At 39.8% G+C, this 24905-nt stretch overlaps 2 protein-coding genes across 7 annotated transcripts; one reads left to right on the top strand and one right to left on the bottom strand.

Moving 5' to 3' along the window:
* Positions 1–1335: 1335 nt before the first annotated feature.
* Positions 1336–7160, bottom strand: rchy1 (ring finger and CHY zinc finger domain containing 1). Of its 2 annotated transcripts, XM_054774921.1 has the most exons (9): positions 6884–7160; positions 6355–6474; positions 5881–5996; positions 4243–4321; positions 4105–4149; positions 3963–4021; positions 3780–3809; positions 3559–3679; positions 1336–1541 (listed from the first exon to the last, which is right to left on the bottom strand). In XM_054774921.1, exons 1-9 carry the CDS (start codon positions 6932–6934, stop codon positions 1347–1349), a joined length of 816 nt encoding a protein of 271 aa, XP_054630896.1. In that variant the 5' UTR covers positions 6935–7160; the 3' UTR covers positions 1336–1346. The 2 variants fall into 2 exon arrangements, with proteins under 2 accessions (XP_054630896.1, XP_054630897.1); XM_054774922.1 differs by lacking the exon at positions 5881–5996 and having other exon boundaries at positions 6884–6905.
* Positions 7161–7273: 113 nt separating this feature from the next.
* Positions 7274–24520, top strand: LOC129180022 (cytotoxic granule associated RNA binding protein TIA1-like). 5 transcript variants are annotated; one of them, XR_008570081.1, is made up of 13 exons: positions 7274–7492; positions 8163–8259; positions 10402–10500; positions 10896–10950; positions 13140–13227; positions 13349–13424; positions 13773–13881; positions 13974–14069; positions 16180–16264; positions 16517–16655; positions 19936–20087; positions 22921–23069; positions 23193–23318. XR_008570081.1 is itself a non-coding variant. In XM_054774009.1 (12 exons), the coding sequence occupies exons 1-12, from the start codon at positions 7458–7460 to the stop codon at positions 23329–23331; spliced, it is 1167 nt and encodes a 388-aa protein (XP_054629984.1). In that variant the 5' UTR covers positions 7274–7457; the 3' UTR covers positions 23332–24520. The 5 variants fall into 5 exon arrangements, 4 of the variants coding, with proteins under 4 accessions (XP_054629984.1, XP_054629983.1, XP_054629985.1 ...); XM_054774009.1 differs by lacking the exon at positions 22921–23069 and having other exon boundaries at positions 19939–20087; positions 23193–24520; XM_054774008.1 differs by lacking the exon at positions 22921–23069 and having other exon boundaries at positions 23193–24517.
* Positions 24521–24905: the final 385 nt, after the last annotated feature.

Here is a 24905-nt window from a genome sequence, read left to right as displayed (position 1 = left end):
GGTTGGATGTTTGAGAGAGAAACTAATTAAATTCGTAAATTAGCATTTACCACAAACACACACGGGTACCGTATCGGTTCAAATGTCAACCGTACTCATCCCTAACCGTAGGACAGGCATTTGTAAATACGTGGCAATCCAGAGTGTACTGCATATATGTACTACTGTTGTAAAAAAAAAATTGGGCTTTCTATGTTTATATCCTGATTTTCTGTCAAGCGCTGATTTTGCACTTTGTTCAGCAGCCCTTGAACACACCATAGTTGTGCTCTCAAAAATTTACCATAATTTCTTGCCAATTATTGTATGACCACCTTTTGGATAAGTCAGTTTGCCCATGTATCATTCTACCTACTCAAGCGCCTAAAGCAGCCCATGCATTGATCTGTTTCCATGCTTTTTTTTTCTCATTGCCACTGCTAAATAACCCACTATGGGTTATTGGAGAGAACTCCCACCAGGTGAATGATATATTCAAGTATAGCCCTTTTTAGTTTTGAAATACTATACCTTTTGCCAGTGTATGGGTATCAGCTGAAGCCTCTTAATTAGCCATCAACAATCAGGAAAGATATCCTTTTGCATAGCCCTCCACTTCTATTCACATACCGTACTCTGAATATCAAATTCTCATCTTTTGCTCACACCAAGGCGTCTGCATCTTGGAGTTCAGTCCACGACACCAGTACCAATCCCTGACAATAGGATGCAACTTGTGTTGAGCGTACGCACCCCGCCTTTAGAAAAAATGCACTTCAAAAGACGTCACGTGACCTGTGCAACAGAATTTTATTCGTGTACTCCATATCATGTACCCCGCCTTTAGAAAAAATGCACTTCAAAAGACGTCACGTGACCTGTGCAACAGAATTTTATTCGTGTACTCCATATCATGTACCCCGCCTTTAGAAAAAATGCACTTCAAAAGACGTCACGTGACCTGTGCAACAGAATTTTATTCATGTACTCCATATTTTAGAGCAAATTATTCCTTTTCTTGCACATTCTTGAAATTGAACAGTGTGCATTGTAATTTGTAGACGGTCAGGTACAAAATCTCAATTCCGGTATGTGTATACATGCACATTTGCCACTTTAATGAAATGTGTTCAAAACTTAACATCATATCGTTACTGACCAAATTTAACAACAAGACATTGAAAATAGTCAGATAAGCTAAGTACAATGGGGTTTGGCTGCAAAGGGAAATATATTGGCCATGTAATGCTTATATAGTGGAATTTGAAGCTGATCCAGGCACAAAAAAAACAACTATACACTCTTGTAATTACTTACACTTTTACACTCTTTTATAAATGTACAAGTCAGAAATAATGTTGCATCGCTTACTCCAGTTCATCGTGCTGCCCTGGCTCTGCGTTTGCCTCAAGCTCATTATCGTTCAGCTCTGGATGCGGCTGTTGGGGCCGCTGGATGAGACCTCCGTCCTGTGCTGTGTTATACGAGCCACAGCCGCTGCACTTCATCCCCAAGACGTGGAAAAGTACTGTGCAGTGAGCTTGACAGTCGTTGCACATAATCTGGAGCAAATAAAGACCAAAAGTCATGAATTGAGAACAAAAGCTGTGGTGGATTTCTTTTTAATGGCATCAATAATAGTTGATAAAATGTGATAAGCCAGGTCAAACCTTACTTGTTTAAACCAAATGTAATTATCGCTGACTTTTACACCTTAATTTAATGTTCTCTTTGCCTGATTTTTTTTCTTCATTCTGGACATATCTTTGTACGGAGGTGAATTTACAAAATTCTTCCACTTATCTACTTGTTTTTGTGTTTGTCTTTATGCAGCTTTTAGAAGGGCATTGCACGGTGACACTTCTGCACAATCACAGGTGGATGTCCACTACCGCTCACCTGTGGTAGAAACTTCACCTTTGTAGACTACTTGGATTTAATAACCAAATAAATGCATGACGCAAGAAACACTTCCTGTCTTTCACTTTTAATGTCCACCCCTACTGGCTAAATACAGTATGACGACGATGTCGCTAAATTGTCAACATGAACCTCTTCTACATATGAGGTGTATTATGAAGCGGAATTGGTTGCCACAGTACCATTATTAACGCAGCAAGACACCCACTTAATCCTTTACCTTCCAAACAGTCACCAATATGCCTGACTTTCAGTTCTGCTACTAACTTGGAGCATTAGTAACTAACTTCCACTTTTGCTGGCGCTTGCAAAAGTTGGCACTCAGCCAACGAGTGTAAATAGAACCGCTCGATGACTAAGGTGGCAGACAAGTCCAAACATCCTTGTTTTGATCTGACAAATCTTAAGTAACTTTGCTCAAATGTAGAATTACTACAGCTTTTGCTTGGAGATAAACACGGTGGCAGCTGTTCAGCTCCGATTGGGAAAAACATCCACACGTGGCTTGCTGATGCTGGGAACACCAAGGCAGGTCGGACTGCAAGGTTTATAGTGTGTGTAAAGCACTTAATGTGTGGTTCAATAATACCTCACACACTGCCACTTCCATATTACGTGTATTATCATTTATCATAGCGAAACCATAGTTCACAATCTGATTGGCTTTTTGCTGCCCTATTCTCCGTAGGCTACATCCACACTGCAGTGACTTGAAAAAAATCAGATACAGGTCACATGAGCAAAAAGAAAATCGGAATTGACCTGTGGTGTGAACACAGCCCTAGACAGCTTTACTCTAAACGAGAAACCTCCACACCATTTTAATCTCATGACTCCCCGACATTTTTATGCTTGAATATACGTAAAATTGGCTTAAGTATGCATATTTTTTGACTAATTATGGGGCGTATTCAACCACAAAACATCACGATTTATCAATTTATATATTTTCGAAAGCGTGAAAGTACTTGCCAAGTATATGAATTTATTTATTCACAGCTCTTTCTAATTGGAACACAAAATGCTTAACCTAACTAAAACACCAGAAGCCTCTCTATTGTGAATATCTAATATCTATAGTACAGTATGTGGCTGTGCTGTGGGGTTTCATTAAGGTTTCTCTGCTGCTATGCTCCGCTGTAACACACCGCAGCATGCGTACAGCACACCAACTGGTTGTGCTCGATAAAGTCTGAACGGGCAGTACAGGTACTTTAGTTCCATGTTGTAGTTATGTAACAACATCTTCTAAAACTGAAACATTTCAAAGCAAGTCTAATGTTTGTGCATTTATTTTAAATAAAAGTAACGTTAATACATTTTAACAGAATTTTAAGGCCCTAAATTCAAAGTATTGAATTTTAGACTTGTAAAGACAACTACGTACAGTAGATGGCATCGTAACTCTGTTAACAACACACCTCATACACACATGGTGTAAACATGAGATAATGTCGTACATTTGTTATGACACAAACCAAAAAGGTCTGTTTTACCCAACCACACACAAACAGAGTCAGAGCTTTCGCAAATCTCCACTAGTGGAGCTGGAGGTTTGCATCATGGCCAATTATTCAAATAAGATGAAGTCATGAACTCCCATCAATGCTACAGGTAAATTGCAGTCCTATGGAAAACACTGTACTTTTTAAATCATACCTTGACAGTGGTGTCCTGGTATTCAGTGGGCATCGGTGATTGGGCAATCTCTTTGTCTATTTGATCCCAGTGGTACTCCATGTCCCAGGCAGAGTGCATACAGAGGGGGCAGCGATATGCACTACAGCAAAGGGGAAAGTGTAATATATTCATAAAAACATCATCTGGATACCCTACTGATTGTTGCTATTACCATAACAACCAGAGGATATAAATCATACCTAGTCCTGACCATGTCATCAAAACAGGTCCTGCAAAAAATGAGAACGAATCCTATTTTGTAGCCTTAAGTTCAATCTATACTTAATGCATAATGATCATAATATGCACTGAACTAACCCAAACAGAACAGAGATTTGTTTATATAGTGCCACTGAGAGCATTGTGACAAAAATGAGTTATACTTATGGAGAAGATGACCACATGGAAGAACGTGTGCTCCAATTCGAGATGTGTGGATATCCTGTATGCAGTGTGGAAATGAACATGAGAGCCACATATTCAGCATTCCTCTCTATCCTATAACCGTTCTATATCTTTCATTACCTCCATACACACTGGGCAGTTCTGCCTGGAAACATTCTCGACACACTGTAAGAGAGAGCATTGAAGACGCAGTTCCTCATGACAAAAGTAAACATATGATTTGAAATGTTCAAGGAGATACAGACTACATATAATCACCTTGTGGTTTCCCTGCAGGTCCTGCGCTAAACATAAATTGCACTTGCTACAGTGGAAATACTTCTCTCGGGGCCCAATCCTGCATGGATGAAAAGAAAGCAACTTATATACTGTACTGTACATGAATGAACACACTCAACACCTCAAATATGCCTTATGGCCGATGTTTCACATGAGGGATTTTCATACACGATACCCGATTAAAATGTTAAGACCAGGTGAAAAATGGCAAGAATTTACATTTTGCACTGTTGGATCTTAAGGAGGTTTTAAGTAGAGCTTCAAAATGTAAAAACAAGAAATGGGAGTGACATAGTCAAGTCATTTTCTGTCAGGTATTCACACTGTCATGATATCTTGAAGGCAAAGGAAAAAAGAAGCTTTCTTTCGCTCTTTGAACGCAGTCGGATTGTTGAGCTGCATAAGCAAAGCTTTTCGCAGCGAGGCCATTGCTGCTGAGGTTGGATGCAGTTAGACAGTCATTTTAAACTTCTTAAAAGGTCTTGAGGGTTGTCACCAGTCCTGAGCTGGAGGATCCGATTGGTTGTCAGCCACAGAACGATCCTCAGTTCAAATGATTGGTAAAATTAACAATGAAGGTTGTTATTGGTGCCGAGTGCAGTCCAATAACTATCGACAGCATCGGTGAGAGAAGGGTTTTAAGAAGAAAAAACATCTTCAAAAGGCCTTGTCTCCTACAACACCACAAAATTTCCTGTTTGGAATTTGCGCAAGAGCACCAAACATGAGACACTGAAAGGTGGAAGGTTTTATTCTATGAGAAAAAATGTAACCTTGACAGTCCTGATGGCTTCCACCCTTACTGGCATGACAAGGACAGCCCACCTGAGATGTTTTCCACAGTGGACGGGGCGCTGTCATAAACTGGGGTGCTTTTATCTTCAATGGAACAAAGGAGCTTCAGGTTGTGCAGTGGCGTCAAACAGCAGCAGACTATGTGGAGATGTTGCAGGGGGCATCCATCACAAGTGAAGGCCCTTGTCTGTGTGGTCATGAGTGGGTTTTTCAACAGGACATGGATGCAGTTCACAATGCCCGCCTGACAAAGAACATCTTCCAGAGGAATAACCTCACACTTTTGGACCATCCTGCGTGTTCCCCTAATCTAAATCCAACTGAGAACATTTGGGGATGGATGGCAAGGGAAGTTCAAAAAAGGACATCAGTTCCAGACAGAGGATGCCCTCCTTGAAAGCATCTTCACCACCTGGAGCAAAATTCCCACTAGCCTCCTGGAAACACTGGCATCACGCATGCCCAAACCAATTTTGATAGGTGATTAACAAGAATGGCACAGCTACTCATTACTGAGTCCTTTTATTGAACGTTTATTTCTATTTTAGGGGGAATTTGTTTTTTTTAGCTATGGTCATAAACTGTTGATCAGCTGATGAACAGCCTATTTCAGTTTAATGGTTGTTTGCAATACATTGTTTACTCAATTTTTTTTTTGTCTTACTCCAATATCTTTTTTGCATTTTGAATCTCTACTTAGAACCTCCTTCTGGTCCACCGGTGCAAAATGTAAATTCCTGCAATTTTTCAACTGGTCTTAAAATTTTGATCAGGAGTGCACATGAATGAAATATAAATGAAATATATTTTGTAAGGACTCACCTACATATCCCACAAGGATGACAGTGGTACTGCTTTTTATCCTTGTCAAACAAGTGGCAAATGTCACAGTAATACTCCCCAAACTGGACATGACACTGCTGGCAAGCCTGTTGTGCCTCGATAGGTGACAGATAATAAGGAGATGGTTCATCCTCTTGTACAGTAGTACTTGACGTTACAGTCACTTTAACCAAAAGTTTTATACAATCATTTCATAAGCATGTTGAATAACAACATATTGACGTAAGTGCTATACAGGTTGAAATAAAATGAGATACAATTAATGATTTGTATGATTTTGTGATGTTAGCCCCATACAAAGACATGAAAAGTCCATCGTTTTTATGGTAGGTTTGTTACGAATTTGTTCAACACAAAAACGCAGCTATGATTACAGGGGGCTGTTGTGGCCGGCCTGTTGGTGTATATAGCATACCGCTCTGCATTAGCACTGCACCAAGTGTAGTAAGATACCTGTTGTAATGTTTGACACTCCGAACACTGCACCTCTTCCACTTTAAACCGATCCATCTGATGACTCTCCTCTGCATCATGGCACAGCCGACACACATACAGTTTGCCACAGCAAGGTGCCTACACACAACACAACACACAGGCATTTGAAGTACATTAGTAATGTCAAACTTTTACAACCATGTTCCGTTAATAACTACGGGTCAGGAAAACCTCAGCATGTAATGTTTTTGTATGTTTGACTGAAACATCTGATAATCATCCTCCTACAGAAATATTGTCGAATAGGTAAAAAGGACGTTAGATTTCCGTCACGTTACAATCTATGCCATTTTTACATCATCTAGCGGAATGCGGAACCTGGGGGGGTCAAAATACGCTCAGGCATTGCTCAGTCCGCAAGAGCTAATTGTTGGAACAAGCGTGCATTCGTGTTGTATGTTTATATATGTTTGTATGTCATGTTTATTTAATGCAGGCAGACACAGAAAGGCAAAGACAACGGACAACTTTAAAAATGTAAACTTACTTTGAGTAAACAGTTTCGTGTGTAATGCTCACAACCTACACGTGCCGCCATGTTTTTCCACAGATAGGCACTTCGTCTTCTTCTTTGGTTTAATGGTGAGTTGAAACCATGACTTCAAAGACGCACACCGCCACCTACTGTATCGGACCGGGTGACGTGGACTAAGGTGTCAGTAATACTAAGCATAATTTTGATACCGCCTTACTATTTGGTCTAATTTGCTTTAAATTCATAAATAGTATTTCAAAAACGTGTCAGGAAACCAAGCAAAAGTTGATGAAAAATGCGGAAGCGCAAAGTGCGTGGGAGCGCTTGATTTGTTGTCATTTCATGTCACTGCTTGGAAGCGCTTGGTTTCAATTTAATTTCAGCGCGGAGGCTGACACCGCCTTTCCGCCATCTTCAACTTCCTATTGTTTGCAAGACTGGAGCTGTCTGTGTTGTGTACACGACACACAGACATTTTAGTAATATTTGTAGCACTAACCTTCCCGTTTCGGTCGCTTGAGCTCAGCACAAACCATTTGTATGTCATTAATTTAAGGGGCTCTCTGGACGCGACCACTAAACCTTGATGATGATGATGGAGGACGACCAACCTAGAACCTTGTGAGTACAATGGCCCCGTCTATGTACTGGAAAGGAAAGTCTCAGTTACGGCGCGTTCGAAATGTCTCCACGTGTAATTTAAAACCAATAACAATTGTCCTTACATTATAATTACACGACGTTTACATAAATAACATGCCATATCCCATTCAATGGGTGATGAAAAAGTTAGCTTCTTACGCGACATGAGGCACCTGAATCAGGGGTTTAAACATGGAACTGAATGGCTAACCGATGCTAGTTGCAATTAGCTGACTTGGTTAACGTTTTATTTTGGACAGCAGTTGCATCATATTCACACACGGTTAGTTTATTTTTTTCCACAGAATTAATATATTGACTTTAAAACCAAAAAAATTCTTATGGCAAGTTTTGTTTTTGTTAATTGCCGCTGCCAACTGTCTTAGCATGAGGCCCACTGGAGCCGGCTAGTTAGCTGAAAGACAAGCCACGTCAACGCTCGTAGAGACAGCCCAGGACAGCTCAAGTCAAGAGACAGCCTCCTCGGTTATGGGGACTCTTAAAACTGGCCACCATGTCTTTTTGAGAAACCATTTTTGTGAGTTCCATAATCGCGGCACGCATTTGTTATTGACATAGCTACCTTGGCTTTGTTTGCATGCTACTTCCTGTTTGACAAAGACTTCTCAAGCTTTCACTTTGCTTCTAGGTATGTGGGAAATCTGTCCAGAGATGTTACTGAGCCCCTCATTCTGCAGGTCTTCACACAGATAGGACCCTGCAAAAGCTGTAAAATGATTGTTGACGTGAGTGGCAAATATTTTGTGCATTTACTTTGTGATATTGTGCAGTTTATAAAGGTTTAAGCCAGTGGTTCTCAACTGGTTTGGCAGCGGGCAGACATTTCTCAACTCAAATTTCTCAAATATCTTATATGTAACGAAAAGACAGTGCAGTTTGTCAAGTTTTTGTATTTTGCTGAGGCTGATGTTGGGTCTCTACTTGCGAGCTCAGCAGACACATAACAGGTTGTCATTAAAGACTCCAGCTGAGTTCCATTTCCAAGCCTTTAAAACACTGGTAAGCACTCTAAAACTCAACGTACAGAAATAAAGCATGACAATTATAATGTAAATAAAATACAAAACAATTTGTCCATGACATTCAACATAATCGATATGCATATAAACAAATGCACTACCTTGATGCTAACTGACACTGAAAATCCCACATACGTGCTAGCGATGATCATTAGCAATTTTGTATGGCGGGTTTGAACACCTCCGAATACGTCTCGTTTATCGAAGTTAATTGGTTCCAGACCCGACTGCCATAAGTGAATTTTTGTGAAATAGGATTCAGTATTAATAAATATAATATTTTTGTATTTGGAGCATAGAAAACTTTGTTTATGACATGATTTTTACCATTATTAGAGCCTTGTAGACATGAAATAACACCGCTATAGTCACCTTTACACTCCTGTTATTCTTTGTTTTCAAGACATTGTTCAACATAATGCGCAGGCTACGGGATCACTGCAGGCACATGAGACGGCCGCTGCTTTAAATATAGCGTACTACCGAGCTAACTAGTTAACCTCCAATTTGTTTATTCTAAACTTAAGAAAGGGTTTCAAACAGAGCCGGGAAGAAGGACAAACTAAGAAGAACCTGAAGCCAAGAACTTACCAGCTCCACATGAAATGGGAGTAGTACTTTTTTTCTTTGATTGTCACTTTGGACATGCCATGGCTGACTCCATGCAGTGTGAAGGTAATCTAATCTCCCATTAATGTAACATTACTGATGCAGAGTGACCACAATACTACATATAACAAACTTGAAATATTTTTTTGACTAATAACAGTCCATAGTTAACCACAAAACAGTAGCCATTTATTAATTAATTTTCAAAAAACACGGTAGAGTGCAGGAGTGATCTCCGAGCCACGTTGTAGTGAGAGACGACTCTATGACAATTAAATCAATAAATAAGCTGCACATTCCACTTAAATCATTGATATTTCGAAGCAAGGTGATTCAGGAAGGCTGACACAAGCCTCAAGGTTTTGGGTTCATTTTACCATGTCTAGTTGCAGCTGAATGCAAAACGTGTCATGCACAAGTTTCTCGTGGTGCGAAAAGAAATGGGGAATTACAATACGACCAACCTCATCGCGCATTGAAAGCGGCATCAAATGGGAAAGTCCCTGGGATGGCAGAAAGTCATCAGCTATAGCAGAACAGAGCCCGCCTGTCATAAGTCATGTCTGGTTTGAACGCTTAATTGAGCACCTTGAAACCTGCTATATTATGCATAGCTGCCACTTCGTTGTGGATAAAACTATACCACACATGCATAAACAACTAAACTGGTCTGTCTGTCTCATACCCATTGTTGCCGACTATTGTTCTTTGTTGAGTAATATCACTTTGATCAAGCATTTTCAAACATTCCACATTCCAAAATAAGTAATACAAGTATGTATGGTTTGCACCGATATCGGATCGATATTGGTATCGGATCGCAATCAACGCAGCAATATTGGTATCGTATCAGAAGTGAAATTGTTGTATCGGGACACCCCTCATAAGCATATAATACGTACAGGCAAACACTTTCTAAGGCTGAACAAGATACAGGCCTGACCGTCAACAGCTTAATGGCAGTAGACTACTAACAAACGTTGTTGGTCTTCTTCTATGAAAGCTGGTTTCAAACAGCACTACAGAGCCTTGTCAACACCTATAAGAGCATTAATAGACAACAACCAGCCCGCATAACAATTATCCCCTTCAGAATAATAAGTGAGATTGAGACCTGTGACTCACTAGTCTAAACGACAGATGCATTTATTTTATGTCTCAAGCATAGCACCACAAACTACAGTATTGTGTGCCACCATGGTTGTGCGCTTAATATTTGTCTTGTTTTCCAAATGACAGACGGCTGGAAATGATCCATACTGTTTTGTGGAGTTCTATGACCACAGGCATGCTGCCGCCTCATTGGCAGCGATGAATGGAAGGAAAATAATGGGTAAGGTAAGCTATCGTAACTACAGGGTGAGTGGGAATGAGTGAGCTTCGGGCTTGAGGAATTTACTGTTTTTAATCACACGCGCACACACACAAACCTAATAGATCCATGGTATCAGATTTATAGGTATATACAGTTTAAGTTGACGTAACTTAAAGTTGAAGGAGCTCAGCAAACATAGCATGCAGTGAAAATACTGTGCTTGTGGAGTCACCTCCTATGATAAGGACCGCCACTGAGGTTATTAGTCAACATTCAGGCGTCCACACCTTTCCAGTTAATTTAAAGTAGAATTCACAATAAGGTGTGGTCCAGCCATGTCTGCTCATTAGATAATTCTTGTTGTAAATGGTGTAAACGTACCCCACCTGGCCTTTTCTTTGTCTGTCCCTCTCTACAGGAAGTCAAAGTCAACTGGGCCACAACGCCAACAAGCCAGAAAAAAGACACGAGTAGTAAGTATAACAGTTATTCAGTTGGGTGGATAGCGGGTACATAATATGGTGTAGCGCCACTTATCCACCACCAGTTTTGTTTTGATTTGATTTGATTGATTTGCCCATCAGTCATAGTGACGTGTGTCCACACAGTACCTTTTGCTACTCAAGTAGCATAGGAAGAATGTCTTCGCTAGTCTATCGCAGTTAATTGGTTCTAGACTCGACCGTGTTCAGTGAATTTCTGCAAAATAGGATTCAATATCAATAAATGGAATATTTTCATAGTTGGTTCAGAGTCGAGTTTTAGCATTTCATGGGTTATGGCCCCAACAGTAACCTATGTTATTATGATGATTGTTATTATTGTGCTAGTTATGCGATAATATAAACCTTTTCTGGCCATCATGTCTCGCACTGACACCTAGTGGCCAATGTAGAATACAGTACTACAGTCACAAAAAGTGCTTCGTCTGCTATGTATTTGTTATTGTAGTTCATTTAGTTGGTTCATTTAGCCATTTTTATGCTTGAAAATGCTTAATTCAGATCAAAAATAAGTACAATGTGCTTAAATATGCACATTTTTTTACTAATAATAGGCCGTATTTAACCATGAAACACAGATCAATTATTAAATACTTTGTGAAAAACGCGATAGTCAGGGTGCAATGTTTGAACCGCAATGTAGCGAGGGACAACTGTAAAGCCTTCTGAAAAAACCTCCAAAAAGCACCAACAACGCTCCATTTACATAATGTGCTTTGGGTGGTTACGACAGTTTTCATACTCTCTTTGTATTTCGTGTTCTTTTGCGCAACATCATCTTTGTGGAACTCAAAATAAATCTCCCTGGGACTGCAGTCCACAAATATGAATGTATCGTACATATGCTGGCAAACTACACCCCGTATACATATGTGCTAAGCTACATGACTGGCATCACGTCTCATGCAATTACATTACTAATGGACACTTATCACACTGCACAAGAAGAACAGCGTTGATATCAACCCAACCTACCACAACCATGGCAGGTAATATATTCCAATAATAATACTATTTATAAATATAGTGACTTTGTTGTTTTCCTAACAATTCTATTCAATTCCAGACATTCCATGGTGATGTTATTTGCCTATATATGTGTGCCATGTCGGCATTTGAAACTGGATAGATAACCATCATCAAAATGATCATTTACACAATGAAAAGAGACTTTCACATGTTGTTGTACCCATGTGACCATCTATTCGCGACAAACAAATAAAGCATGGAATCTGCTACTAACAGCAAACTAATCATGGCTTCCTATAGAGACGCTTTTATATTGTTTTTATTATCTTGTTCTTTATTTGGCAATTGTCAATTTTGCATAATTGGCCATGATGTACATGTTTTTGTTTTTTTAAAGGCTTTAAAATCCATATATTTCAAGTCAAGTGTTTGTGTATAATTTGGAGCAGCGTTACGATGAATACAAACAGAAAAAAAAAAGTATTTTTCGCACATGAGTGGGAAAGCACTATAGTACGTCACAGAGAGCAGTCATCTTTCCCGCAGCATTACAGTATCCAACTGATAACATACTAGTTAGCTACGTCAGCGATTCCAGCTTGTACGGCTGAGATGTCGTCACGCATCAACGCAAGTTGCCGATGTGAACCAAGAAAAGTTGTAGGAGACTTGTAGTATGATATACAGATGCGCCAAAATGTTACTCTAGTTTCATTCACTTTGTATGGTCTTATTTCAGGACCAAAATGCGAACGCAGGGGTTCAAAAACGTAGTCGCATGTGTGCTCCCTTTTTATTTTTTCTCCTCGCACAGTCTATTTCTAGGCGCATATGCGAGTGAAATGCTGGCACTGTAGAGCCGCTTCTTCATTTGAACCATCATCCGTTCCCTCATTGTCTGTTCCCCTTCTTGTTCAGGCTGGATGGGTGGAGTCACGTGACGACACACGCTGTACCTCGTCTTAAAGGGGAATGAACATATCAGCACACACAGTCAAAACAGACAAAAAAGACTTTCTCTTTTTATTAAAATACAGAATTTACCGACATGGGCAAAATTATGTCGGTTATCATGGTAAATTTCGGTAACGGTAATTTTTGGTTTATCGGCCAGGCCTACTGCAGACCAGTGTTCATTCTGTGCACGAACATGTATGATTGTGGTTTAAAATGACTATCCCCCCCCAAAGATCACTTTCATGTCTTCGTTGGAGACCTCAGCCCAGAAATAACTACAGAAGATGTCAAAGCTGCATTTGGGCCTTTCGGCAGGATATCGTAAGTAACTCTTATTAACATGATTGTTACATTAAACATCTGAACATGGATGGAAAAGTATGGGGTGCTGCTTCAGAGTTATTTCATTATTTATGTTTGAGCATTCATGTTTTGTTTACAGGGATGCACGTGTGGTTAAAGATATGGCTACAGGGAAATCAAAAGGCTATGGCTTTGTGTCTTTCTTCAACAAATGGGTAAATAGCGATGTTGGATGACTTTCCAAATTGTTGCCAGTCCTGCTTGATAGTAATACTATTTGACAAGACAATAATACGATGTAAATTGTATAGTATTGTATAAAAACAATTCAGCCTGTTTTTGCTACACTTGGGGACAGCATGGACTCCTGTCATTTTGCGTTAAATCTGTTTTGCATCATGAAAACATTCCTATAAAGTTTGTACCAAAAGTACCTTTTGAAGTTGTCAACCTCACACCTTAACATAATTTGTGTTTTGCACTTTAGGTATTAAAAAAGACAAACGTGACACTAGCGAGATGACCGTGGTCTTTTTAAGAATTGTTTTTAAATTTCATTCCAGGAAGCGGAGAATGCCATTCAGCAGATGGGTGGCCAGTGGTTAGGAGGGAGACAGATCAGAACTAACTGGGCCACGAGAAAGCCTCCTGCGCCAAAAACCACTTATGAAAGTGTGTGTTCATAAATGATGAAGGTTTTTCTTGCTCACATTAGAAGTTGGATTCATACATGAACAGAAGTATTGTCTGTCTCCTCCCGGTAGGTAACTCCAAGCATCTGTCCTTTGATGAAGTAGTCAACCAGTCCAGCCCCAGTAATTGCACTGTGTACTGTGGCGGTGTAAGCACAGGACTTACTGGTGAGAATGGCTCCAACAATATTAATTAAATAACAGGGGAGGGGGCGCTATGCATCTGTAATTGGCATAATTGGTTATGACCAGGCGCACAACGCAGGGTTTGTTTGTGGACAGGTTAAATGGAGGTTTTTGGTTTGTGTCATAAGAAATGTGCAACATTATATTATGTTTGGAAATTTCATTTTAAGTTATTGACAGTTGTTGATTTCATTTTGTAACGGTGTAGACCTGCATGTGTACGCCTTATTACATGCATGGGCGATTCAAACAAAACAAAACATTGATGTGTTGTGGGCTCCATATAAAGCCACCTTGACACTTGCTCAAATTATGTCCCTGCAGTGGTACGCAGTTTTGTGTAAATTGGTTGTTAACAGGTGTGAAGGTGTTCGATTCACGGTTCGATTATCGCTCCCTCGCTATATCGCATTTTTTCAGAACTTAATTAATTGATGATTGCTGTTCCGTAGTAGACTGTGGTGTATTGTTAGTCAAAACATATTGGCATGTCCAATTTCCAATGGCATGTCCGACATGATGGAGTGGAAAAAAGTTCTTCTGTTTTCATATGGAAGTGGTAAGTTTTTGGCTTCTGAAGTTTAGAAGAAATGTAACTGGTTAGCTCACTAGCTTGCTAGCTAGCAGCCGTGTCGAGTCCGCGCAGCATAAGAGTTGCGGAATGTGATGTAAACAATGAATCATGGGAGTGTAAAGATGACTATAGGGGTGTTACTTCATGTCTTCATAAAACAAATTTAGAAAGTCTTAAACAGGGTTTCTATGCGCTACATAAAAGTGAATCATATATCGCTAAAATTAATTTATCGAGACCAACCGATCTGGAACCAACTAACCGCTATAAATGAGGGACAACTGTATGTGTAAACCAGGGGTCACCAACGTTTTTTCTGCGAGAGCTACTTTTATAAAATGAAAATGGCCAGGAGCTACTCATTTTTGTAGAAATGATTTTCATACCTTATTTCAACCCAAACAAATCAAATATGCTTGTTTTACCAAAAATTCACAAAATGCTGGTATCCACAACTCACATTTTATGTTTCAGAATATATTTCTTTCTAGTGTTCTCACATTATTAACTGAAAACCTGAATGAAAAGCAGGCCTGCGGGCGCCTCATGTGGCGCGGGTTGGTGCGCCCGCGGGCACCAGGTTGGTGACCTCTGGTGTAAACTGTGCGGGGATGCATGCCAATGAGCGATGAAAATTTTGAAATGTTTAAAATTTCTGGCATGCATGATCTTCGTCCCATTTGCAAGTCAACCTATTTGCAAACAATGCGGGCGGTACATATTGGTACGTATTAAATCATGTCTCATTCTGATTGATGAGTTAACTTTTCCACACCTCTTGGAACAAGCCGGGGGAGTTGGCAAGTAATTTTCCTTAGCCTCTTGGATCTTCCTTGTCAAGTTCTGTTAATAACTGATCAGAATGCCCAAAGTGAGCCAATCCCTCACTCACACTGTCCGTGCTTTTCTTTTTCTAGTTAGGGTTATGCCTTCTTCTTTCTGCATTCTCTCTTGGTCTTCCACAAGTAGTAATAATACTGCAGCTGTGAGATAATCTACACTACTTACTTTTCTGCAATGAGAGCTTCTTCTCTGGAGTTCAACATCTTGTAGGTCCCTTGCAAATAGAGGAATTAATGAAGCTAGGGGTAATGCCTGCTATAGGCGTCACGCGGGTCATAGCGGACTATACAGTATAAAACCACAAATGTGGGAAGTGGAGGTGACAATGCATACCCATGCAGGAACAATGTGCGTCACAGCTACTATGTTGCAACGGTGTACACGAGACGTAAACAGTACTTGACTTGGGAGTAAATAAATTGTACGGGAGCGTGGCATTTCGTGCCAATGCGCACCATTTATATCTAAATGATACATATAACCAATTGTGGAACAATGAGTAGCCAAAATTCGTGCAAGTGTCAAGGTGTCATAAGTCTTCTATAACTACAGTATGTACTGTATTTTACTTTGGGGGGGAAAATACTATTGATGCCTGAATGTTGGGTTTGTTAAAGTCATTCAGTATTTTTGAAGTAATCAGATCCCATTTCCCTTCTCTCTTTTGGCTTCCAGAACAACTAATGAGACAGACCTTCTCTCCTTTCGGACAGATTTTGGAAGTCAGAGTTTTTCCCGATAAAGGTTATTCGTTTGTAAGGTAAATAGAGATTGCTGAAAGATCTAACTATGCAGCATGTATTTTTATCAATTACATGAGATGTTCCTAATGTTTTTTTTTTCCACTACTTGTGAGATAAAACAAAAACTCCCTTTCGTAGCCCAGTTGTGTGTAGAGGCACCAAAATGACAGATTCAGTCAAACTCCGCATCCATATTTAAGGTGGACTCGTGGCAGAGGTTTTACATTATACTGCATTATATGTATTTTTTTTTTTTTTGTTTCGTCTAGGTTTAGTTCCCATGAGTCAGCAGCCCATGCAATTGTGTCTGTGAATGGAACTGCATTAGAGGGCAACATGGTCAAGTGCTACTGGGGTAAAGAGAATCCAGACATGATGAACCCAGTGCAGCAGATGCCAGTGCCTCAGGTAATAACACCGTAAATTGACACTATCACATCACATCTGGCCCTAAATACTGCTAACTGGTAAAACCTCAAGGTTTTTTCAAAGGATGAATGTATCCTGCTTGGATCTATAGTTATGTCTGCTGCAGAGGTTTTCACTGTACAGAATATAGATTAGTTTTATTTTTGGAACATGTTTACATACCCTGAAAGGCATCAGGTAACTCCCAAACTTATCATTTGACGTTAAATCCAAATATTTTCAGTCTACAGCAGAAATAAAGAAATTCACCTCACTGTTCCAATACTTCTGGCGGGCACTGTATATGTGTGCGTTTTCTATGGTGCGTGTGCATGCGTGCGTGCAGTCATGGCCAAAAACTCCCGTTAGTCCTGAACAACTGCACACACAACGGTGAAAATTTGTTAAAACATGCACCCCTACTGTGTTGCTTGTGCTATTATTTGTCTGACAAATTCAACACAGTTTGACCCACATACGATCATGGCCAAAACCATTGGCATAAACCTTTGTTACAAACATTAATTTGTGGAATTTAATATGGTTATAAAAATAGCTCTTCAAAGCATTAATAGTAATGCAACCAAAGTATTGCTGAATTTACTTTTTTATTACACAGCATGACCAACAATATTTTTGGGCTTTTGTAACAAACTTCTGTGAGTCAGGTCCCTAATCCAATAAAATAATCCAATAAAAGTCCATCAAATAAAATATATAAAATTGAAAAAAATGGGTGTGCAAAATACCTGTGGAGTAGGACTAATCATTTCACATGGTTATAGAGAAATGTATGATGCGACGAACCCGTTTTTTTTTAACAAACTCTCTTCAACTCAATAATTTATAGGATAGGCCTGTCACGATAACAAATTTTGCTGGTCAATAATTGTGCTATAAATTATTGTTGATAATCGATAATATCAACTTTTTTTGACCATTTTTTCATTGTCATGAGGTGTAATTCACATTTGACCCACTAGATGGGACTCAAGTATAGTGTACCTGTGTGAGTGACAGAAGTTGCCTATTGTGATGCTCGCAAGTCGTTGAGGAAGAGGTAACTATTTTGCAAGCAGAGTCACCATACCAATCCTACTCGTGGTGTCATAAAAGAGCTAAAACATCACACAGCAATGCAATAGGTGGATAACTAAGTCAGCTGGTATAGGCTCCAGTATACCCCCGTGACCCTAATTAGGATAACCAGCATGGAAATGGATGGGTGGATGGAAAGAAAATCAAATGGCATTTTTTTTTCATGAATCAGCACTGCAGTGCAGCGGCACCCTGTGTATTCGTTTTCATCCCACACTAACCACAAGAAATACCTAGCTATCCTCGATGACAGGAATGTATAAAATCCACTATCCACTCCATATTTGAGAAAATCAATGTTTTTTTTTTATTATTATTATGGTTTAGTTATGTAAATTATCCGTATTTTATTTGCTTTTGTGTTTACAGTCAAGGCATCTATATTAAATAGGACTATGCAAACGAGACATGTAGTAATTCCGGGTTAAAAAAAAAAATTTGCAGTATGTAAGATATAGATATTAAAATGAATTAATATCCTAAATACCTTTTTATCTTGTCCTGAAGCTACGATTCATGAGTTTGAAAGGCTTCAAGTTGGACTTAATATAGGAAGCATTCGTGTGAGTGGAGATGTGGTCCAACACTCAATCTGATACAAAATTGAAGAGGAAGAAGTAATCTACCAAACAAACATGTATACGAATGAAAATACACCCAATATCCTATTAAAAAAATAATAATTAAAAAAAAAATAAATTTAGCATTGCTAAATATACGGGTTTTGTAACATTGCTACTGATTGTCCTTCAACACGTCCTCTTTCACTCAGTTACACAGTGCAGGGATTGCTGTTTGTGACATGTGCATGTACGTTCACACAAGCAATTCTTGCTGTCTGTCAAACATTTCCCTTCAAGTGTTGTCTTTTCAACCGTATTGAAAGGTTGCATTTCTTTTGCAATGTAGCGAGCAACCCTGTGAGTGCGCACCTGTTTCGTTTTGTATTTACTCTGTCGCTCAAACTCCTCGTTGACTGTCGGGACGCGAAGGCTCTGCGGCACATCCACACTGGAGCTGTTGCATTCAGCTTAGAAACTATCGTTTTTGCGCCTTCACCCATATTAGCATTTACTTGCTAACTGCTAGCACTCTGTGTATCCACTCGCTACGTAGCCCCCGCCACCATGTACTCTGACAAAGAGGCTGAATAGCTGACAGAAGATTCACGCCCTTTGTTTATTCCACTATCGAACCAATGCAGACAGACACATGCAGAGTGAACCCTCTTGTCATCCAGCCTGTGTGGTACAGCGAGATGAGGAAAGGAACAGGCATACGTATATGCGCATGTCAATTATATGCACGTGTTGTTGTGGCCATAATCCAGCTAAAACTCAACCATGAACTCCTCATGTCACTTCGTGTCCACATGTCTGGAAGACATTTATTACAACAGACACAAGCATGAGTTTTAATTATATCTTTAATGGCTTTATTTTTTCTGATTATATCTACTGTATTGGGTAATACAAATGTAAAGATGACTATAGGGGTGTTATTTAATGTCTAGAAGGCTGTAATAATGTTAAAAAAAAACATATTTAGAAGATAGTAAACTGTTTTTATATGCTTTCTAACTATGAAAACATTTGATTTTGAAATAAGAAGTTCTACTTTGTGGAAATGCACTCATCCCGGTCGGGTCTCGAACAGTTAACCGTGATAAACTAGGAATTACTGTACTAGCATACAGGACTCATAGCAGCATGATGAGGTCAATATTTTTCAGTTCTTTTAAGTTTATTTCCACAAATAAGTATTTTTGTTTATATTAAGAAAAAATATGCATTACTGTATATGTACATCGGAAATGAAATATTTTTCAGAACGTTTTTCCAGTTGATGCAGAAGGTTCGTAAACATGTAGAACTTGTAAGTTGCTTTGCTTTCACGCTTCATGTTTCAAGCTTGTCATGTTCTTCTTTTTTCCTAAACTAGTTCTGGCATCGTTTCCATCTACCATCATTTTAGAAAACGAAACCAATGAAGAAAAACTATGGTACTCATTTAATATTCTCCTTGCGGGTGGAAAAGCCTCAGGGCTACCTAAACCTGACAATTTTTTTTAAACACATACTGTAGTGTACTGCTCTTGCTTTTCTCAATTTGTTAAGCTATCACTGCAGAATGTGTTGCCTCTAACCAAGCTAATTCGACATTTTCCCCATTTGCCCTACAGCAGAACAAGATGAGCTTCCCTGCAGCTCAGCCCTACAACCAGTGGGGTCAGTGGTACAGCAATGGGCCTCAGATCAGCCAGTATGTCCCAAACGGGTGGCAGGTTCCCACCTATGGTGTCTATGGTCAGGCATGGAACCAGCAGGGCTTCAAGTAAGTAGTACGCCATTCAAAGGGCCCCCCTCCTTCACCTCGTACTTCTACTCCTGCACCAGCAAGATTGGGGCTTCACAATTCAATTCTGGCCACAGGAAGGGAGCTGTGACACATTTCTTTCTTTTTCACTCAACTCCACATCCACCCACTTTCCCATCAGCCCCTCACCTTCATCTTGACAAGGTGGAGGAACTTTGATTTTTATGTTTGACCACATTTCTGTGTCATTTCACCTCTGGATCAGGGGTTTGTTCCAGAATTGCAATTCTTTTTTTCCCATCTGAGTTGTAAGTTTAGTTTTTAAAACATTTTGAATTGTTTAAAATTGAGTTTCATTAACTGTCCACACCCCCAAAGCTGGTTCACAGCGGCAATGAAGGTTCATGGTCTTCAAGACTGTTTATATACACTGCTCAGTATCAAGGGAACACTTCATCACACATCGGAACCTATTGAACGTCCCAGATATTAAAGCATGATCAAGAAAATCCAGGTGACGCCAAAAACAATAATCATATGATTGTATACATTCTGGGCTTTTTCGGAAACATACTACTTGGTGGTATGATGCACCGATCCACATTTTTTCCACTTGCGGTCCGATCCTGAAACCTGATTTTGGATATCTGCTGATACATTTACAATTGTGATACCAGACCTATATTTGCTGTAATGTGCAACCACGCCAAAAGAATATCAGCGAACATAGCTGTCTCCGCACATGCAGTGCCACACAGCGCTCAGCCTAACACGTTCACGTCTTCACAGTCGGTCAACACCAAACTGTTATGGGTTTGCTACATTATCATTATTGTTTATATATGAGGCTGTCAAACTCCTCTGTACAGGCAAGCATGATATTGTAGCGACCTGGAAGTTTAGTGTCGTGCACATCAGTGTTTCCCAAAATTTATTGGCGCAAGGGCACGTATTTTACATTAGAAAAATGTCAAAGTGTGTGTGTACTGTATATACTGAGACAGATGAATTCTGTACCTACTAGAATCTAGTGGAATAATAGTTGTGCTTGCCACCAGACGTTGTTGGCATAGATAGATGAACAAAAGATACATTGTTTGTTGTAAGTAAATCATTATTTTCACACCAATTCAAGGGACACTGGAAAATTTCCCTTGGCACACCTGAAGATCTCAGCACACAAATGTGCTGTGGCAGAGTGGTTGGAAATCACAGGTGTAGTTTTCTGACTGCATCAAAAAGGCATCAGTCGGAGCACTTTTTGTGTGTGCGCAACTGAGGACGATGGCCGCAGTGCATGTTTGGAGACAGCCACGTTTGCTGATATTCTTCTGGCTATGCTTGCTGACAACATGAAAGCACAGACATGGCTCATGGATAGGAAATCTACGCAGGTGGTATTGGAAATTTTTGATACTTGAAGTACGTTGGTATCGGGGGGGATTACCTGCTCTGAATTTTGCCGTTGAGCTCCTTGTTAGAGAACAGCAAGTTGTGCAAAAAGTACTTAAACAGTTGGACATGCACATTCAAAAGTCAAAAGAAGGTCAAATTAAGTTTATTTGTAAAAGTAGTAGTGCATTTTAGCTTCAAGCCGAATATCCTTAAGTTTCTCCGAGTTGTGTAGATTTTCATCATGGTACCTGACAACAGGCACTAAATCTGATTAAGCTTTACAGTTACTGCCTCATTATCAGGCACACTCCAAAAAGCAGAGAATCGTGAGTGTGACTGTACGTTCCTGTCATATGCAAAATTTTGGGCTTGTGGCTCGTTCTGGTTCCACAGTGCACAATTTGTCACTTCCAATTGTAACAAAGAGAACATTGACGTGGACTTATTATTAGACATTTGGTTTTACACAATCCACTGGTGTCTCACAAATGAATATCATTGGTGTCCCATTGTGATGATTAAGTGTTCCCTTTTTAATTTAAAATTTGGGAAGTGTTTTTTTTCCCCCTCATGTCATTGACTTAAAATGCATTTTGTTTTATGTATAATAAAAAGTACCTGGAAATGTTTAATTTGTACATGAATGTCAGAAAGATGTGTTGTTTTTTGTTTTTAAATTCTACTCAGACTACAGCCAATGTACATTGACATTTTGTGCAGCCCCTTAAATAAACCAAGTGTTTGTTGTACACAGTCTTAAGTTGTTGGTGAACATCCATATAGAGGTGTGAGGTTGATGTAGTGGAGAAGTTAGTGTGGTCATCATTTTCAAATGTACTTGAAAATTGAAGATGACTCCTATGGATAAAGTATTGATGTCATTGTCACATGTACAACGAGTGGTGGGAGACAAGCCACGCTTGTTCTGCAACGTGTGTCACCTAACTATTGAGACAGCAGTACACATACGATTTGCTTGCTGTGCTTACCTTGTCTGATCCATGTCTGTTCCTCCTTGTTTTTAACCTATACCACTCCAATTTGTTGAGCTGCTTTCTATTTCTGCTACAGTTTCTGCCTTACAAATGCTAGTACCCATTTATGTCCTCATTCAAGCTTGTCCAGAGTCTAGTAGCTCTAAAGCAGGGGTCTCAAACTCATCTTACCTGGGGGGGGGGGCTGCTGGAGGATGAGTCAGAGTGAGGCTGAGCTGCATCCTTTCCATAAAGGGTTTCACGTATTCGAAAATAAAACGTAAATCCAAAAATATTATGCTTTGCAGCAATTGTTTAGCAAAAATGGGCTAAAGTTCCGTGTTTAGCTTTAACATAGTTTTTGTTCTCCCCCCCCCCCCCCCCCCCCCCCCCCCCCCCCCAATAGTAGTATTAATTGCCCTGTATGTGTGTTTACTTACTTGTTACATGTTGTCATTTTTGTGTTTCCACCGTGATTGTAGTTGGTGTTCTGTCTAGTGACCTCCCCTGCCCCTGTTCATTTCACTGTGTGACAAGCTCACTGAGAGTTCAGTGTTGGCTATTGTGTCTCCAAACCATCTGTTGTGGGACTGAGCTGGCCACACTAACACTAAACTGTGCTGTCCGACCTGTGAGTTTGGCACCCCTGCTCTAAAGTGTATTGTCCCCTTGCAGCCCTTTTTCCTCACCTCTGCTAACCTGCTGGCATTTTGTCTCTCTTGTCTTGTCTCTCTCTTTACCCTCCTTTTCGCAGTCACTTACCGGCGAATGCTGGGTGGACTGGCATGAGCGCCATCAGTAACGGTGGGGTTATGGAGCCCACACAGGGATTGAATGGGAGTATGTTGGCCAACCAACCTGGCATGGGAGCGGCAGGATACCCCACACACTGATAAGTGGGATGGGAAGGAGATATGTCAACCATCAGCCTTTTTTGGGGGCTTTAAGATGCTCTTCAGGGCTGTGCTCCCCTTTTTGGCAGGACTTTTACTTGGATGTGGATCTGAATGGGAAGGTTGCTTCTTGACTTCTGTCGGAGATGTAAATGGGATTTATTTGGGGGCGGGGGGGTTAACACAAGACAGAGGATTTTGACCCACGCAGGTATTTCCACCTCTATGGTAGCCAAGACTGGCTGATCCAGGGCTCTTACTGTTTTTAAGTTAACTGTAAATGACAATAGACACTCCCCCCTCCCCTGGATTTTGCAAATTGCTTCCACGATCACATTTCTCCTCAGTGTACTGAGGTGTTTAACCATTTGTTTTGTTTTGTTTTTTATGCGGATTTGCTAAACTCATGAGGTCTTTGAAGAATGGACATCTGGTTAATTTGTAAAAAAAAATAAAATAAAATAAAAATAAAACCTAGTGCAGGGATTGTTGCCACTGCCGCTTCTCTGTAAAGGCAGAAAAATATTGCACAGTTTTTCCCGTTTTTTTTTTTTGACAGCCTCAAATCCTTTCGTCACATGTAAATAAATCTTCATTTGAAAATCATGTAAGTAAAATGCTACTGTTAACTGTGGGTGCTTGCTTTCATTTTGCTTTGAACAACCTTGCAGTAAACTCCCATAATGTGCGTAGCAGAGTGGCACTGCCAAATGTGACACGATTCTTCCATGCAGGGACAAAGATAGCATTGCCATGCAGTGCATACTTAAAATGTTTGACACAATCTTGATGTAAAGAAACACGTTTGACACTTCTTTTTTTTTAATATCTATGAAAATGCCAGTATTTTATATCAGAAGTAGATCATTCAACCTTTACACCTGCTCTGTTTGCTATTGAGACAGGAGGCCTACATTGCTGTTGCCTTATAGAGCCGGTTTCTTTTAGCTGATGATTATATACTTTTTTTTTTTTTTTTTTATTAGGCAGTGCCTACAGTTGTTTTCAAACCCTTTTGTTTAGAAAGGAGTTAGCCCAGAGAACTGATGACTGTGCTACTGTATTGTGTGTTTTCTTGCTTTTGTCTTATTAAAATGCTAATGCACACAAATTACAAGTGTTTTCATTTATTCTCGTAGGAAGTGTTGGAACACTGAACCTGAATTGACATTTTTCTTTTTACATGTGGATGCTAGATATTTGGATAGTTTGTCAGAAGCATGAAAACAATATTTCCCTGTAAAATTTGTCAATAAATCACTATGGAATATTTGTAGAAATGTGGATATTTTTTTGCATAAATATGTTGGCAAACCAGCTGTTTATCTCCCCGTACTTTAGTTAATGTAAGTAATGGTTTCATGTGAATAACCTCATTTCAATGTAATGACCCTCTTGGGCAGCAGGTGGCGCCGTCAGTCCATGTTTCCCGCCATGCATGTTAGCCACACGAAGTGGTTTGGTGAGTCCTTGCACAAGTCAGTGGTTGCATTAATGTAATAACTTGGTTCACGGAGCTTGTCGTGTGCAGGTCTATTTGTTCTGGAATATATTTTTGGTGTGTTTGCTGTGAC

Source organism: Dunckerocampus dactyliophorus, chromosome 4 (assembly GCF_027744805.1).
Source record: "Dunckerocampus dactyliophorus isolate RoL2022-P2 chromosome 4, RoL_Ddac_1.1, whole genome shotgun sequence".
NCBI lineage: Eukaryota > Metazoa > Chordata > Actinopteri > Syngnathiformes > Syngnathidae > Dunckerocampus > Dunckerocampus dactyliophorus.
The sequence above is the reverse complement of the archived record's forward strand: the minus strand, read 5'-3'. Positions and strand labels throughout refer to the sequence as shown.

Coding starts and splice junctions, on each gene's coding strand:
- rchy1 (XM_054774921.1), bottom strand. CDS start 6,934: ATGGCGGCACGTGTAGGTTGTGAGCATTACACACGAAACTGTTTACTC. Junction 4,150..4,242: donor ACCTGCAGGGAAACCACAAG/GTGATTATATGT, acceptor TCTCTCTTACAG/TGTGTCGAGAATGTTTCCAG. Junction 1,542..3,558: donor ACCAGGACACCACTGTCAAG/GTATGATTTAAA, acceptor TATTTGCTCCAG/ATTATGTGCAACGACTGTCA.
- LOC129180022 (XM_054774008.1), top strand. CDS start 7,458: ATGATGATGATGGAGGACGACCAACCTAGAACCTT. Junction 13,228..13,348: donor GGGCCTTTCGGCAGGATATC/GTAAGTAACTCT, acceptor TTTTGTTTACAG/GGATGCACGTGTGGTTAAAG. Junction 13,425..13,772: donor TGTCTTTCTTCAACAAATGG/GTAAATAGCGAT, acceptor ATTTCATTCCAG/GAAGCGGAGAATGCCATTCA.